The 17,451-nt window shown below is 52.3% G+C and overlaps 2 protein-coding genes across 2 annotated transcripts; both read left to right on the forward strand.

Moving 5' to 3' along the window:
* Positions 1 to 1,138: 1,138 nt before the first annotated feature.
* On the forward strand, positions 1,139 to 6,077 carry Slc39a1 (solute carrier family 39 member 1). The gene is made up of 4 exons (XM_048356634.1): positions 1,139 to 1,206; positions 1,961 to 2,179; positions 2,352 to 2,482; positions 4,586 to 6,077. The coding sequence occupies exons 2-4, from the start codon at positions 1,993 to 1,995 to the stop codon at positions 5,240 to 5,242; spliced, it is 975 nt and encodes a 324-aa protein (XP_048212591.1). The 5' UTR covers positions 1,139 to 1,206; positions 1,961 to 1,992; the 3' UTR covers positions 5,243 to 6,077.
* Positions 6,078 to 6,680: 603 nt separating this feature from the next.
* Positions 6,681 to 16,353, forward strand: Crtc2 (CREB regulated transcription coactivator 2). Its single transcript, XM_048356632.1, has 14 exons — positions 6,681 to 6,924; positions 9,594 to 9,695; positions 9,773 to 9,889; positions 10,508 to 10,569; positions 11,344 to 11,412; positions 11,587 to 11,690; positions 11,789 to 11,818; positions 11,991 to 12,055; positions 12,178 to 12,227; positions 12,365 to 12,609; positions 12,952 to 13,358; positions 14,679 to 14,948; positions 15,413 to 15,599; positions 15,705 to 16,353. Exons 1-14 carry the CDS (start codon positions 6,772 to 6,774, stop codon positions 15,920 to 15,922), a joined length of 2,079 nt encoding a protein of 692 aa, XP_048212589.1. The 5' UTR covers positions 6,681 to 6,771; the 3' UTR covers positions 15,923 to 16,353.
* The last annotated feature ends 1,098 nt before the right edge of the window (positions 16,354 to 17,451 follow it).

A 17,451-nucleotide genomic window follows, 5' to 3' on the forward strand; every position in this document is an offset into this window, starting at 1 on the left:
AACTCAGGGCCTGAGCACTGTCCCTGGCTTCTTCCCGCTCAAGGCTAGCACTCTGCCACTTGAGCCACAGCGCCACTTCTGGCTGTTTTCTATATATGTGGTGCTGAGGAATCGAACCCAGGGCTTCATGTATACGAGGCGAGCACTCTTGCCACTAGGCCATACTCCCAGCCCTGTACATCACTTTCATAATAACAATTAAAAGAAAAAATTGGGGCTGGGAATGTGGCTTAGTGGTAGAGAGCTTGCTTAAGCATGCCTGAAGCCTAGAGTTTGATTCCTCAGTATCCCATAAACAGCCAGAAGTGGACTGTAGTTCAAGTGTTGGAGTGCTAGCTTTGAGCAGAAGCAGCTCAGGGAGTGGCCAGGTCCCAAGTTCAAGCCCCAGGACTGCCCCCCCCCCAAAAAAATAAAGATGTGTGATGAAATTGGGGAGAAGCCTGGCAGCTGCTTGAGGGAAGCTGGAGTGTGCCAAGAGGTTGTTCACCCCTGAGCTGAATCCTACCCCTTCTCTAAGGACTCCCTGGAAGTAGGAGGCAGTTGAGCCCCTGGTAATCTGGATGAGATGACTATGATTTAAAGACGTGCCCTCTATGTTCCCCTTTGCAATTCCTCCCTCTCGGTTTTCTTTCTGAAGGGTACAGGCTAGGCAAGTCTACCAAGACCATTTTCCTACGAAGGAGACAGATCTCCCCTGGGCGCTACAACGCACGGATTGGGTCCTAGAGTCTTCCTAGAGATAAGACTTTGGGACAAGGCCAAGGCAGACTTGCTCGGAGACCTGGGGCCTGAGGATTCGGGAATGCGAGAGCGAAGAAGGCGTTGCTCGCGGGGTTCTCAGCTCCTTCTTCTAAAAACAACTCTACAAAATAGATCTGAACTTCGGTGGCCTAGTCAGTTCCGGCCGATCAGCGCTCCAAAACAGCACCACAGGCCCGCGGGGGCCCCCGGGTCTTTCCCCACGTCTCCTCCCCGGCTCGGGCTCACTCTTGGCTCATTGCCCGCCCCGCCTTCTCCGGATACCGGTCTCTGATTGCTCCTGAGCCACGTCACTCCCGCCCTGGCTCCGCCTTCCGGCGCACTCATTGGCTGTCGGTTGCGAATGCGAGGCGGCCGCGGGGGGAGGGGGAGCGGCTGGGGAGTGGGCGGGAATTCCCGGCGCGGGGCCGGAACTGAGCGGATACCATGGAGTGAGACCCTGGAGAGGTGAGTGCGGGCTCCCCGGCAGCGGGGTGGGTGTCGGCCTCCTCGAAGCTTCCCCCAGATCTTGGAGCTTTGACGTGCTTCCAGTGTTTCCTGCGACACTGGTGACCTTTGACCCCTCCTCCTAGAGTCCAGACTTCCAGACACCGCCCTCAGTGTCCTCTCAGCTTGTCCCAGGACCCCCAAGGCCTTTTCCTTGGGCCACCTGCCCCCAACGAACCAGTCGGAGCCTAGGAGTGGCGCCTTGCCCTTTCCTTCCCGGGGATGGGGAAAAGGGAGCGAGCGAGTGACCCACGAAGCCACCCGGGTCCTTGCCCCCTGTGCTTTATCCCTTTCTTGGATGACAGAGAGCTGGCCTCTGCTTTCTTTTGGGGGCTATTTCTGGTTCTCTAGTTTCAAGTGAAAGATTCACAGCGGCCTCATGCCTCAGTTTCCCCCCTGGTGGCTACCCCAACAAAGTCACTTGGGAGAGAGAAAGTCTGAGGAGAAAAAGGAATGTTCCTGGTGCTGCTGGAGTAGATGAGTCTCTCTCTCTCTCTCTCTCTCTCTCTCTCTCTCACACACACACACACACACACCAGTTGAGGACTGGAGTGGATGAGTCACACACACACACACACACATACATCCCAGCACCCCAGTTGAGGAAAGGCCAGGGAATGGCTGGGGTGAAGGAAGTGCACCCTGCTGACCAGCCTTTTCCCCCTTTGCTTGGCCCCATCTTCCTGTGTGACAAACTCAAGTCTTATGTTTCCAGGTCTCAGAGTCACTGGAGCTCCTACCAGCACCATGGGGCCATGGGGAGAGCCAGAGCTCCTGGTGTGGCGCCCAGAGGCTGTAGCCTCCGAGCCCTCAGTGCCTGTGGGGCTGGAGGTGAAGATGGGGGCCCTGGTGCTACTTTTGGTACTCACCCTCCTCTGTAGTCTGGTGCCTATCTGTGTGCTGCGCCGGCCCGGTGCTAATCAGGAAGCCTCAGGTGAGCCTTTCTTTTCCTTGCCCTTGCAGGTATTTGGGTAGGAAGACCCTGGGACAAGTGGAGGTGATGGAAGAAGGAGGGGGAAGCAGGAGTGTCCCTGGCTTGAGGGAGAGTCACGGGTCTTTCAGGGGCTTCGTTTACTCATCCCTCTCTGTTCTATACTCCTGTTCAGTTTCCCGCCAGAAAACTCTGAGCCTAGTAAGCTGCTTCGCTGGAGGTGTGTTTTTGGCCACTTGTCTCTTGGACCTGCTGCCTGACTACCTGGCTGCCATAGATGAGGCCCTAGCAGCCCTGCATGTGACGGTGAGCCCGGGCCTCAGCATGTGACCTGGAAGGGAGGGGACGATGTCTAACTGCATATACATGGTTTGTATAGATCTGTTTATATGGCACTCAGTGACAATGGAAGGTGCTTTGAATGGAATCCTGTGAATTGTGGCTTTGAATTGATAGGGTACAACTCTTTACATGTATTCTTTTCCTCCATTAGCTTCTGTGCAATTGGACTTGGACTCAGGGCCTGAGCACTGTCCCTGGCTTCTTTTCGCTCAAGGCTAGCACTCTGCCACTTGAGCCACAGCGCCACTTCTGGCCATTTTCTGTATATGTGGTGCTGGGGAGTTGAACCCAGGGCCTCATGTATACGAGGCAAGTACTCTTGCCACTAGGCCATATCCCCAGCCCCAGTTGTGGCACTTGAACTCAGGGCCTGGGCACTGTTCCTGAGCTTTTTCCGCTCAAGGTCACTGCTCTAACACTTGGAGCCACAGCATCACTTCTGGTTTTCTGGTTACTAATTGTAGATAAGATTCTCAAGGACTATCCTGCCTGGGCTGGCTGTGAACCTTGATCCTCAGATCTTAGTTTCCTGAGTAGCTAGGATTACAGGTGTGAGCCACCAGCTCCTGGCCATCTTCACTCTTATCTATCCATCCTTTTCTCCCTCCCTCCAAACCCCTGTTCATCTCTTTATTTCTCTTTATCTCTCCTCCCTTCCTTCCTTCTTTCCTTCCTTCTTTCCTTCCTTCCTTCCTTCTTTCCTTCCTTCCTTCCTCCTTTTTGCGTGCGTTTGCTTTTTTTTTTTTTTTTTTTTTTGGTCTTTTATAGATTTTTTTTTTTTCCAGAGCTGAGGACCCAGCTCAGGGCCTTGCACTCGCCAGGCAGGTGCTCTTCCACTGAGCTAAATCCCCAGCCCCTTCTTTCTTTTTGGTTGGTCCTGGGGCTTGAACTCAGGGCCTGGGCCCTGTCCCTGAGGTTCTCTATCACTTGAGCCACAGTGTAACTTCTGGCTTTTTCTGTATATGTGGTGCTGTGGAATCAAACCCAGGGCTTCATACATTCTAGGCAGGCACTCTACCACTAAGTCACATTCCCCCGCTCCCTTCTTTTTTGTGCTGCTACTGGGCCTTGAACTCAGGCTTTTAAGCTCCTGCTTAAGATTTTTGCTCTAGAGGTCTGCCACTTCAGCGACACCTCCATTTTTGCCTTTTTTGCTGGTTAGTTGGAGATAAGATTCTCTTGGATTTTTCTGTCGTGGCTGGCTTCGAATCATCTGGAGCCTCAGATCTCCATCTCCTGAGTAAAGAGAATTACTGGCATGAGCCACAAGTGCTGGCTCTCACTACTTCTTGAAAGGCTGGAGACAAAGACCACTGTAGTGTTACTAACCACAAAGATTTAGCTTAAGCAAGTGGGAAGAGAGGAATGACCAGGTCCAAGACTGAGAAAAGCTTGTTATGGGGAAAAGTAAGATATTTGGTTTGGGTTCAGGGAAGTAATCCGAACTCTTCTCTCTCAGTTATTTTTCCTTAAAACTGAGGAAGTCACAGTGGTTGCTATTTTCTGTATATCTGTGACCAAGTGACCTGTGTCTCATTAAGACCGTAGAAGCCTGGATGCTCTATGACAATATGTGGCCCTGGGAAATGGGCCCCCTTTTGACCTACCTTTGTTAGTATTCCTACACGTGAGATTGCATGTATATGTATGTCTGTGACTGTAAACCCAAGGAGGTTTGGTAATGTTTAGGGACATTTATTTCTTGCCTATCACAACTGGATTGGTGAGAGCATATGTGTTTGTTCCTAACATCTGGTGAGTAGAAGGCAGAGATGCTACTATATGCAACAGTTCTAACAGAATTAGCCGGCCTAAAATGTTACTATGCCAAAGTTGAAATATTTGGATCTACATGTCATACTGTATGTCTTACATAATCTGTGTGATTGTGTATCATTCTGTCTATGCCAGGTGATACCAAGTAACATCATCGTTGTGTGATCAAGAGTGTCTCTGTATCTGTGTGGAACTTCCTAGTGTGCGTAGCAGGGGCCCCATTAGGCTCTGTGTGTGCTCTTCCCATGCTTGCCTTGTTTCCAGAATTCCTTGCTCTGCTTGTGTCCACAGCTCCAGTTCCCCCTGCAAGAGTTCATCCTGGCTATGGGCTTCTTCCTGGTCCTGGTGATGGAGCAGATCACACTGGCTTACAAGGAACAATCTGGGCCACCACATCGAGAGGAGACAAGGGCTCTCTTGGGAACAGTAAATGGTGGGCCTCCGCATTGGCATGATGGGCCAGGGGTCCCACAGGCAAGCGGAGCTCCAGCAGCCCCCACAGCCCTGCGTGCCTGTGTCCTGGTCTTTTCCCTGGCCTTGCACTCAGTATTTGAGGGGCTGGCTGTGGGGCTGCAGCGAGACCGAGCCCGGGCCATGGAGCTGTGTCTGGCTTTGCTACTCCACAAGGGTATCCTGGCGGTCAGCCTGTCCCTGAGGCTGCTGCAGAGTCACCTAAGAGTACAGGTGGTGGCCGGCTGTGGGATCCTCTTCTCATGCATGACACCTCTTGGCATTGGGCTGGGTGCTGCTCTGGCAGAGTCAGCTGGGCCTTTGCACCAGCTGGCCCAGTCTGTGCTGGAGGGCATGGCAGCTGGCACCTTCCTCTATATCACCTTCTTGGAAATCCTGCCTCAGGAGTTGGCTACTTCTGACCAGAGGATCCTCAAGGTCATTCTACTCCTGGCAGGTTTTGCCCTGCTCACTGGCTTGCTTTTTGTCCAAATATAGGGAGCTTTTAAGAGAAGGGCAGGGGAGGTTGACTATCAGAGGCTCCTGCCCTCCCTCTGCCCCCCCTATTGTGTGGAGTAAGAAAGAATTGGGAATCGAGTTTTCTAAAATGAGAGATCTCTGGGAGGTAAGGATGAAGTATCTGGGACATGGAGTAATGAGAAGGAAGTGAGCTTGAAAAGAGGTCCCAAGCCCAAGTGACAAGAGATGGCCAACTCACTAGAAACATAATCAGGGGACATTAGGATTGGGCAGACCCTGATTGCTAGGATCAAGCCAGGTACTACCTTAGGCACAAGGTGGCATTTGGGAGGCCAGAGGCAGCTGTAGGATAGCCGAATGGAGAAGACACAGACCTAGAATGAGTCCATTTTAAAGCACTCTGATACTTGAAGTAGACTCATTCTACTTTTTTTAGTTCCTACACTTGTGTCCCCCTTCCTTCCCCTAGTGCCAAATGATCTCTGCCAGTTTTGATAACTTGTCTGGCCTCTCCAGTCCTGTTCACGCTTCTATTTTTAAAGTGCCAAATGCGGTCCCCCTTCCCTTTTCAGGAAAGCACACAGTGATAATGGCACTGGGCTCTACCCAGCACCTCAGTGGAGGAGACCTCTTATTTGCTCTGATTTTGGTCCCAGAATCTGGGGTGGGCAGAAATGTTTCCTGGACTGGGCTTGAGTGAGGAGTGATGGGTAATCACCTACCACTGCCACACTTTAAGAATACACAAAGAGTGGACATGGTGCCCCTCATCTAGATATTAGCTGCCAAAACTTTTTTACTCCTGAGGAGCCCATGGGGGTGGGGTGGGGGGCTTATTTTCATGGCACGGGGGCATGGGGTGGGGTCTGAGCATAGAGCCATATTCTCTAGAATCTATTTTACTAACTGACATGTTTTGGGACATGTTACCCAAATAAAAGTTGTTTGTATACATCCCTGCTACCAGATTCATTTGTCTTCGGAAAGGGGCTGGCATGTGGTCAGCCTGAGATAACTTGAGTCCTTGATATTTACAGTTGTTATAAGTTCGGTTTTCCCTCGCCCAGTAGTCCCCTTTCCTGAAAATGACTAAAATTTTCCTCCTTTGTCTCTTCCTTCTTTACTCCCTGTCTCCACCCCTTCCCTTTCCCTTCATTCCCTCCCTCCCTCTTCCTTTCCTCTCCAAATCCCTCTCCCCTTCCAGTTCGTAGGCTCGGGGTGGGTGTGGGACTACGTTTCCCAGCCGTCCCCGCGCGGAGACTCTGAAGGGTGGGGTGCGTGCCCGGGTTCCCGAGTCAGTGTGGCTGCCGGGGAGTGGAGTCCGCTTCCTCCTCGCGCTGCGTGGGTGCGGGCGAGGAGGCGGCGCGTAAACAAACTACAAATCCCGGCAGGCCTTGCGCTACAGGTCAGGGCTAGGTTGGGGCCGGGCCGCGGGGCTCGCGGAGGCGGCGGCGGAGGCTACGGCTGGGCTGGAGGTGCCGGGCCGGGACCGCGGCGGAGGCCGTGGCTGTGACTGAGAAGGTGGCGGGGAGGAACGCGGGAAGAAGATGGCGACGTCGGGGGCGAACGGGCCGGGCTCCGCCACGGCCTCAGCTTCCAATCCGCGCAAGTTTAGCGAGAAGATCGCGCTGCAGAAGCAGCGTCAGGCCGAAGAGACTGCGGCCTTCGAGGAGGTGATGATGGACATCGGCTCCACCCGGGTGAGGGACCGCGGCGGGGTGTCGGGATGAAGAAGCGCAGTCCCGGAGCGGGACGGAGAGGCGGGGCGGGGGCGGGAGCCGCAGCGCAGGAGGCGGAACACGGTCGGGGCGACGGGCGCCGCCGTCTGGGAGGCGCGGGTTGAGGGCCGAGGGTCAGGAAGGCGGATTTTGCTGGGGAGACCCACACCGGAGAGATGGGGGGTGTGGGAGAGCCTGGGGGCCGAGTACCTGAGGCACGAGTGGTGAGGCGAAGCGGGGAGACGGAGTCCAGCCGGAGGGGTGGTCTCTCATCCCTCACGGAGTCTCCGCTGAAGCATCCCAGGTCTTGGGTTATGGGCTGGCAGAAGGGCGGGGGAGGGGGGGGGGGTCTGTTTTATTCCGAATCTATTTCTTCTGAGTCTGTGATCCCCAAACTGGTCCCTGTGTACTGTGAAGCCACCCTGGGAGTTTGGTACCTAGGGGAAAGGGCCCTTTGAGTGGTTTGATCAAGCACTGCTGGGTGTAATGGGGCAGGAAGTCCCCTCCTTCGCCCCGTCCCTTTGCTTCCTTTTTCAAATACTTCTTGTGGTTTCCTGACGTGAATGAAGGTGAGGTCCATTGCTCACAAACTAGTGTTTAGTGTTTTTGCCCTGGCCATCGAAGAGGAAAAGTAGAGCTTTGGATCCCCAAACAGGGGGACCGATCAGCTAAGGTTGTATAGAAGCTGATGGTTCGCTGAGCTCTCGAGGGGGGATGGCGGCCTTGTGTGGAATGCTTTTGAGGGTCCTCTGTGTAAGGAATTTTAATTCCAGAAAGAACTTAAGGGCCCTGTCACTGTTCACTCTGCAACCCCTCCGGGAATAGTTTCTTGCTTCCCACAGCTGGATGTCAGAGGGAACTTGAGGCAAGAGTTTCCTCATCTGCTTATGCAGTCCAAATTTAGGGTGTTATTCTCAAAACAGCAGGTGAGGATATTCTAGTTTGATCCCTCATGGCAAAGAGCTGGAAGGAATTTGAGGGGAGATGATGGAACATAAATGCTGAGTTTCAGGGCTCTTTCTGCCGGCCTGTGATTGCTACTATAACGGTGACTTGTATTTCTGTGTGCATCTCCCTGTTAGTCTTTCTGTGTGTTTTTCCCCTTTGAGTCTCTGGGGACCTTGTGTTCTAGTTTGTGGGAGATTGAAGAGAGAAAGATAAGTGGGGAGGCAAATCTGGTTGTGTATGTGTGCGTGTGTGTGCGCATGCGTGCACGTACATGTGCTCCTATAACCCACACTAACCACCATGAGGAATTGTGATCTAATGTTGAATATTTCCTTTAGAGCCTTTGATGATGGTGAGGGCAGACCAGAAGATGGCAGAGAAGCTGACAGCTTGGGTGGGGCCCTGCCCTCTGGACAGTGGTTCTAACCAAAGCATAGTGTAATCTTAAGGGCTGTGTGTACCAACTAAGGCTGTGAGAAACTTAAGATGCGGCTTCTAGCTTGGTGGTTTATCGAAAGACCCCTTCTGCCCAGTTTTTCTCTGCTGGTAAACTTCTCTGCTCCCTAGCAAAGTCTTGGGCTTTAGCCTAAGAACCTAAGAATCTTGAGCTGGAGATGAGAGATATAGGGTTTATTCTGTTGCTTCACCAGCTGGGAGTGCTTATGTGAGGCATTTAGTCCATGGGGGCCTATACTACTGAGAGCTCAGAGTTGCTACATACATTAACAGTGAGCCTGGAGTAGCCCATAGGTTATCACGCTGCCCACTGAACTTATTGAGCTGACCTAAACATAGTCAGTTCTAATGTTGGCTTCTGTGCAGCAGTGTGACCCTGTATGCTCTTAGAGCTTACCCCTCTGTGACCCTCCTCCCCGTGGCCTTGTCCTGGTTCTACTTATTTGGCTGGTAGTAGTAGCTGAGCTTTGGAAGTAGCTACCTATATCTCTCACAATGGGAGGTGAGATCTGTAGACAGACTAAATCCAAGTCAGCTGAGGGTTTTAGTGTCTTACCTTTGTGTCCCCAAATTAGAGATAAGGCTAAGAAGATGTCTCTGGCCCAGGTTGCAATGTCCTCTCCCTCCCTCATCCTCCAGGCTTCCCTGCCAATTCAGGGTCATTGGGATCCAGTGGTAGAATGGACCTAGGTTTTGGTACTGCTTTCCTTGCATCTTCTAGTTTGGTATAGCCAAACTAGAACTCCTGGTATAGCCTTGTCTTGAGGCTGGGCAAGTGGCAGAGCCCTTCATCTATACTCTCCACAGTATGAAGGCAGGAGATTGGCAATAATGATTCTGTAACATCTACCTGTAGCTTTCCCTTCAACTTCTAATTAGTTTTGGCCACATCTGGATATGAAGGCAGATATGCCTAATAGGCATCTGTCCCTGTGACCAAGCCTGGGAGCTCCTAGTAGCCCCACAAGGACTCTGATTAGACTGATGCTGACCACGAAAGGCCCTCAGCAGTATGCAGCAGGGTGCTGTCAGGCAGTAGTGGGCTCATTGATGAGGGCAGCCTGCAGAAAGCTGGGGTGGATTGTTTGTACCCAGGCTCAGTGACCTTTTCCCCAGCACTGGCCTTTTTCTGGCAGATGCCTTAAAAGCAACAGCAGCATATTCTGGTAACAGGGATGGCAAGAATGGCCAATAGGAACAGTGCTCAGGATCCTGCCTGACATGCCCATTTGTCCCTCCTGTCTCAGTTACAGGCCCAGAAACTGCGACTGGCTTACACAAGGAGCTCCCACTACGGTGGTTCTCTGCCTAATGTTAACCAGATTGGCTGTGGCCTGGCCGAGTTCCAGGTGAGTGGACACCAGCCAGGGAGAAGTGGAGGCTGTCAGTCTGCTTTCCTTGCTGATTCACCTGTCCATTTTGGCAGAGCCCCCTCCACTCACCTTTGGATTCATCTCGGAGCACTCGGCACCATGGACTGGTGGAAAGGGTGCAGCGAGACCCCCGAAGAATGGTGTCCCCACTCCGCCGATACCCCCGCCACATATCCTTCACTGAGGACTCAGGGGTCAGGGAGGGGTGGGAAGAGATTGCAGCTCATAGTTGAAAGGGACTTTAAATGTCCAATTCTGTCTTTTCCCAGATCTTTTTTCCCCAGCCTCTGGAAAATGACCACCAGCTTTGTGTGTATGCTGGGTCCTGTTCTGTGTCCTGTGCTAAGGAGTTGCTTCTTCTGAGACTGTACCCTCCTCTCTGGCTGGCTCCCTTCAGCTCACTTTCTCTACATCAAGGGTCCCCAATATATCTTTTGCTAAAGAAGATTTAACCCCTTCTCCCATTTCTATTGTGAGCTTTCAATCCTAGAGACCCGCTCACTCGTCACCCCTAACCCTGGGCAGACCTCCTCCTAGATTGTTCCAGCTCCACTAGATCTGATTTCTGTCTTCTTTTTCTCTCTCTCTCGATGCTGGGGATTGAACCCAGGGCCTCATACATGCCAAACAAACCTCTGCCACTTAGCGACACCCCGACTTCTTTCTCTTCCATTCTTCAGAGGAGGAGAAAGGTACAATTTTCTTGAAATAACCAGCCGCTTACTTCTGTTATTCTCTCTTCTGGTCTATCCCCCCATCCCTGCCACTTTTCCTTAACTAGTGTTCACATCGACAGTTCTCCCTACAGTCCTGCCTACTTATCTCCTCCCCCAGAGTCCAGCTGGCGAAGGTGAGTCCAGAGAAGGCAGAGGCTCCTGCTCACTCTCCACGCTTCCAGAGGGGCTGGGCTGGGCTACTGCCTACAGTTTCAATAGTATCTCCTCCAGCAGCCGAGCTGGAGGGTGGGGCAGCTAGAGTAGGTGATCAGAGTCCAGTCTTGGCCATGTTGACATGAGTGACCAAGCCTCCCTTTCCATCCAGAGCAGGACCAATGGAGCTGTAGCCAAGCTGGGGTGTGTGTATGAGGGGGAGGAGAGAGTGACAGGGTGGCAGGTGAAAATGGCTGCCTTCTATCAGGGGTGGCATCAGCCAGATGCAGTGCTGTGACAGTTAGATCTCTGAGCCCCTTCCCTGTTCCTCTCAGCCCCAGGACTCATATCTTATGGCAGTGCTGGGCTCTAGCATTCCTATTGGGTTTGTCCTGACTTGGAAGAGCTGAGAATTTTTTTTTTTTTTTTTTTTTTGCCAGTCCTGGGGCTTGAACTTAGGGTGTAAGCACCATTCCTGAGCTTCTTTTTGCTCAAGGCTAGCACTCTACCACTTGAGTCACAGCACCACTTCTGGCCTTTTCTATATATGTGGTGCTGAGGAATTGAACCTATGGCTTCATGTATGTGAGGCAAGCACTCTACCACGAGGCCATATTCCCAGCCTGCTGAGAAATTTTTTAATCTCGTCTACTGACTGGGAGTTCAGGGTGTCACATGCATGTTTCAAACTCTCATGTCTCCTTCTTGTCTATTTCCAGTTCTCTCATCCTCACCACTTTGTTTTCCTACCCTAGGACAATGCCCTGGGGCAACTTCCCAGCAGAGAAGGGGCAGCTATTTCGACTACCATCTGCACTTAACAGGTGATGGCTCTTGCCTTCTTTAGACTACATCTCTTTTTATCTCTGCTATCTCTAGGGCTCTATTCCTATAGCCCCCACTCTGGTCTAATCCAGCTAGTGCTCTCCTCTGCTGGGCAGGGGTTGGGGACCTAGAAGACGACCATCACTGCCAGCTCATTTCCACTCCCCCAACAGGACGAGCTCTGACTCTGCCCTTCATACAAGTGTGATGAATCCCAATCCCCAGGACACATATCCAGGCCCAACACCTCCTAATGTCCTGCCCAGCCGCCGAGGAGGTAAGTGACCACGTCAGTGTAGGGAGTAGCTGTGGAATTTTCCACTGAAGCAGGAAGGCAAGTAGGCACCACAATCAACTCTACTGCATCCCTTGCAGGTTTGCTGGACGGCAAAATGGACTCCAAAGGTATGTATTGTTCATCCCTGCTGAGTAACACATATCAAAGAGTTTCTGGGATCCTTTTGGAGTATTTATTCAGGGTTGGGGAACAAGACTCCCTCTTGTCTGCCTCTGCTTCCTGTCCTGCCTTTCTGGCCCCTTCTCCAGCCTTCCCATCACCACTGTTTCTCTTTTCAAGTCCCTGCTATTGAGGAGAACCTGCTAGATGACAAACATTTGCTGAAACCATGGGATGCCAAAAAGGTAGGTGTGGGCCACCCGCTGTCATTCACTATCCCTCTGCTCTCCTCCTTCCAAGGGACAGGCCTTTCATGGCTCCCACTGAGCTTGGTGCCTGTTTTCCATATTCTTCCTTCTCTCTTCAGCTGTCCTCGTCCTCCTCCCGACCTCGATCCTGTGAAGTCCCTGGAATTAAGTAAGTGTTGTTCTAAGGTTTGCTGAGGAGTGAGAGTGAGAGAGGGAAGTGTAGAGAGATGTGGAAGACTGCTGTCCGGACTTCTCTTACCAAACCTTCCTTAAATTGACACCCTTCTTTTTCCCTCTTTCTCTTAGCATCTTTCCGTCTCCTGACCAGCCTGCCAATGTGCCTATCCTCCCACCTACCATGAACACGGGGGGCTCCTTACCTGACCTCACCAACCTGCACTTTCCTCCACCACTGCCCACCCCTCTGGACCCCGAGGAGACAGCCTACCCCAGCCTGAGTGGGGGCAACAGTACCTCTAATTTGACTCACACCATGACCCACCTGGGCATCAGTGGAGGTCTGGGACTGGGCCCAGGCTATGACACGTCAGGTGAGTGGCTGTCTTGGCCATGTGCCTGGCAGATGTCTGGCTAGAGGGATGAGAAGGGAAGCTTGCACTAGGATCCTGTAACTACCTGCCAGTCCACCAGCCTTGCACTCCAGCGTCGCCTCACTATAGTTCTCAGCCTATACAAATGGGTAGGGATAGCTTTTCCTCACGAGAAGATGGAGAATAATCCCCATGTGGACGGTGCCGATTCACTGTCAGGGACAGGGCAGGAAGAGCATCGTGTTGCCATAAAGTCTGGTCACTGCTGCCCATTCTGGGTGGAAAGGGACCCAGGGCCCATCAGTAATGTTGCCATCTCTGGTTTTTTGTCTGTGCCTGCAGGACTTCACTCACCTCTCAGCCACCCATCCCTGCAGTCCTCCCTAAGCAACCCCAACCTCCAGGCTTCCCTGAGCAGTCCTCAGCCCCAGCTCCAGGGTTCCCACAGTCACCCCTCACTGCCGGCCTCTTCCTTGGCCCACAATGCACTGCCTACCACCTCCCTAGGCCACCCGTCACTCAGCGCCCCAGCCCTCTCTTCTTCCTCTTCCTCATCCTCCACTTCCTCTCCCATCCTGGGTGCCCCCCCTTACCCACCTTCTACCCCTGGGGCTTCCCCCCGCCATCGCCGTGTGCCCCTCAGCCCCCTGAGTTTGCCCGCGGGCCCAGCCGACGCCAGAAGGTCCCAACAGCAGCTGCCCAAACAGTTTTCGCCAACAATGTCACCCACCTTGTCTTCCATCACTCAGGTATGCGTGGTCACCTTCCCTACATGTCTGTCTCCCTTCCCCTCCCCCTTCTCCTTTCCCTCCCAAGTTCTCACCCTTGTACCCTCTTTTCTACAGATGCCTCCTCTTCTCACTTCTTTGACTCACCATCCCCTTCTACTCCTGTCCTTCCCTAGCCCCATCTTTTATCCATCTTTCCCTTTGCTTACGAGGGCAAACCCTGGGGTTAAGCATTCTTGTTAGCAGACTCCTCTGCCAAGTGGCTTAACTTTCTTCAGCCTCAGTAGTCTCATAATAAAACAAGGATGGTTTTATAAATATCAAATACAGTAACGTACCTGAAGTACTTAGCAGCAGAGCGTAGCTTCTCTTTTCTCCTCTATTCCTGTCCTCTTGTCTGTGCTAACTCCCACCCCCAACCTCTACCCTGTCCCATTCCCTCTCCCATTTCCCTGATTTCCTTTGAAGAATTCTTAGAGAATGTCAGACCATGGAGCCTGAAACCTTCATACTTCACAGTTGAGGAAACAGGGCCCAGTTCCCATAGCAAGTTAGGAAGGGTTGGGACTGAAGGTCAGATATTTACTTTAGGGATTTCTCCTCACTGCTAACATTCTCAGCTTTTCCCTTTTTCCTATCCTTACTTTTCCTCTTTTTTTTTTCTTCTCTATTTTCACTCCTTTTTTCTTTCACCCTAGTGCTCTTCATTCCCCCTCCTCTGCCCTGCTTCCTCCTCCATTACTGTTCCCTGGATGTGTGTTCTATGTTCCATCTTTACTCTCTACTGTAGGAAAGATTAAAGCCATGCCAGCAAGCACGTTCCTCTCAGAGTACCAAGTGGGGGAAACTTCCTCCCTCCTTTCCTCCTTTCCCTTCCTTCCCCACTCCCTCTGGCTTTAGAACAGCAGCTCTCATCTTCACTGTGGGGTTACCTGTCACTTGTGATGTGTGTCACAAACACTCCATTACTGACAGCCATTTAAGTACCAAGGTTGAAGAATGATTCACTTCTGGAGTGGATACAGAATTCTCCTGTCGTTAGTTACACTTAGCACTTAGAGATGCCCACAGGTATATGGAGCATCGGGGGATTTGCTTGTTGATTTGTAGACAAGGTCTCTACATATAGCTCAGTCTGGCCTTGATCTCAAGATCTTTCTGCCTCAGCCTCCTGTTTACTAGGATTACAGGCATGCACCACCACACTGGTGGGGCTTGCAAAATTGTTGTATTTGTGTTGAGAATGGGAGTAGCTTAGAGGGTGGGGAGCCCTGACCTCAGAGTTCTTTTGGTGGGGTCAGACCAAGGGGTAAGCCTTCCTTTTTCCTTGCTTCTTTTTAGGGCGTCCCCCTGGACACCAGTAAACTGCCTACTGACCAACGATTGCCCCCCTACCCGTACAGTCCCCCAAGTCTGGTTCTGCCCGCCCACCAACCCACCCTAAAGCCTTTACATCAGCCAGGGCTGCCCTCCCAGGCCTGCTTAGTGCAGCCCTCAGGTGGGCAGCCCCCAGGCAGGCAGCTGCACTATGGGACCCTGTACCAACCTGGGTCTAGTGGGCACGGGCAACAGTCTTACCACCGGCCAATCAACGACTTCAGCCTGGGGAACGTGAGTACTCGGGCTGCAAGCTCAGAAGCAGGGGAGGGGTTCAGGTTGGGTCAGGAGGCCTGTGTCATCTCTCATGCATTCTGAATTGGGAGAGTCAGGGGAAGGGATCTCCCATCCCCAGGTAACAGCACTGCCGGCTTGGGGCTCCTGTCTTCCCCTGTTTGATCCCTTCTCCTGCCCCTCTGTTTCTGCTCAGCTTGCTCTTTGATGACTCCTGCCTTGACCCGTTCTCTTCCTGGCATGCACATGCTCTGGCCCAGCAGGTACGGTGCCCACACCTACTTCGGGCCCCGTGCTTGCTTTTGTTGCTCTGCTTGCTGCCACCTCCCTCTGTCTTTGCCTCTGTTGCTGGGGTGGGTGAAGATTGCTGGGGAAAAAGGGGATGTGTTAACAGGCAAGGCAGGGGTAGGCAAAACACCCTCTTTGAAGTCCACTCCTTTAAGGTCTATCTTGTGTGCCTATAGCTGGAGCAGTTCAGCCTGGAGAGCCCATCCACCAGTCTGGTGCTGGATCCTCCTGGCTTTTCTGAAGGGCCTGGATTTTTAGGGAGTGAGGGGCCAACGGGTGGCCCCCAGGATTCTCATGCCCTCAACCACCAGAACTTGACCCACTGTTCCCGCCATGGCTCAGGACCTAACATCCTCCTCACAGGTGAGAGGGGGTGTATGGGGATAGGGAATGGAAGAAGGGGTTGGTACCTTTGCAGATGGGATAGTTTATGGGGCACAGTTCCTCACCTGCCTCTTGTACCCACAGGAGATTCCTCTCCAGGTTTCTCTAAGGAGATTGCAGCAGCCCTGGCTGGAGTACCTGGCTTTGAGGTGTCATCCGGGTTGGAGCTGGGGCTGGGGCTGGAAGATGAGCTGCACATGGAGCCATTGGGCCTGGAAGGGCTAAACATGCTGAGTGACCCCTGTGCCCTGCTGCCAGATCCTGCTGTGGAGGACTCCTTCCGCAGTGACCGGCTCCAGTGAGAGGACCTCACCACCGTCCTTTGTGGTCCCATCCCCTGTCACTGTTCTGTTCCTCCCTCCCCCCCGGCCAGTAGAGACTCCACTCTCTGCCCCCAGATCCTCTTTCTACCATGAATGAAGGGTCCTAAGGATGAGAAAAAGGCAAGGGGCTTGCGCCAGTGGCCCCTGACTTCTGCACCATGGGTGGGCCTGGGGGAACTCAAGGGAGGGCTTAAAGCACTTGTAACTTTGCAAACCGTCTGTCTGGAGGTCAGAGCCTGTTGGAAAGCAGGGGTAGAGGAGAAGCCCGGAGGCAGGGCTTGTCTGGATGCCCAGGGGTGGGCAGTGCCAGCCCCTCCTCACCACTCTTCCCCTTGCAATGGAAGAGAGAGCCAGAGTGGATATTATTTTTTATTAAATATATTATATGTTAATAAAAAAATCCTGTCAAATCTTTTGGTGCTGTTGGCTACTGTTTCACTGTGTCACAGCTGTGGGTCTAGGGACTTTTTGGTATATCTTAATTTTCTCCTTTTGTGGTACTGGGATTTGAATTCAGGACATACCAGCTTGCTAAGTAGGCACTCTACCACTTGAGCAATACCTCTAACCCATAGGGCAATTTTTTTTCTTGCTGGTTGTGGGGCTTGAACTCGAGGCCTGGGCACTGTCTGGACGTTTTTGCTCAAGGCTAGTGTACTGCCACTGAGCCACAGCTCTACTTCTGGCTTTCTGGTTAATTGGAGATGAGAGTCTCACAGAGCCAGGTGCCAGTGGCTCATGCCTGTAATCCTAGCTACTCGGCAGGCTGTGATCTGAGAGTTGCGGTTTGAAACCAGCTCAGGCAGAAAAGTGGTGGATTGTGAAGTTAGGTCCTAGGCTTTGTCTCTAAGCCTGTCTGTGCTCAAGGCTAGCCCTCTACTACTTGAGCCACAGTGTTACTTCTGGCTTTTTCTGAGGAGTTTATTGGAGATAAAGAAGTCTCAGCACCCTGGCCCTGAGTTCAAGCCCCCCCCAACTGACAAAAGTCTCACTGACGTTCCTGCTGAAGCTGGTTCCAAACCGATCAGTTGTGAGCCACCAGTGCCTGCTCCATAGGACATTTTATCTGTTGGGTGTTTTACATTTTTTAAGCCCTACTGTTCTCTGGAAAGACCCATAGTTTCAGAGTTGGGCCCCAAAATTGGACATGGGGGCTGGGGATACAGGTATCCAGAGACAGCAGCAGAGTTCATGTGCCTCATACATTTCAGGCTTTGTTGCAGCAGCATCAAGGGACTGGCTAGGCAGGTTACTCCTCTCCCAACTAGAGACTGAAGAGTCAGATAGGGGGTGAGGAGGTGGCTGCGGGCCTAGAAGAGTTGGAGTGAGGAGATAGCTGCTGCAAAGCTCACACACCTGATGTTTCTGATTGAATGACCTCAGATTTGTGAGGTAGCTGGCATCAGACTTTCAAGAAGAGGGGATTTAATAACTTAGGGACTCCAGATATAGTTATTTTTGCCAGTCCTGGGGCTTGAACTCAGGACCTGAGCACTGTCCCTGGCTTC

The sequence above is a fragment of the Perognathus longimembris genome, chromosome 11, assembly GCF_023159225.1.
Source record: "Perognathus longimembris pacificus isolate PPM17 chromosome 11, ASM2315922v1, whole genome shotgun sequence".
In the NCBI taxonomy this organism is placed as follows: Eukaryota; Metazoa; Chordata; class Mammalia; order Rodentia; family Heteromyidae; genus Perognathus; species Perognathus longimembris.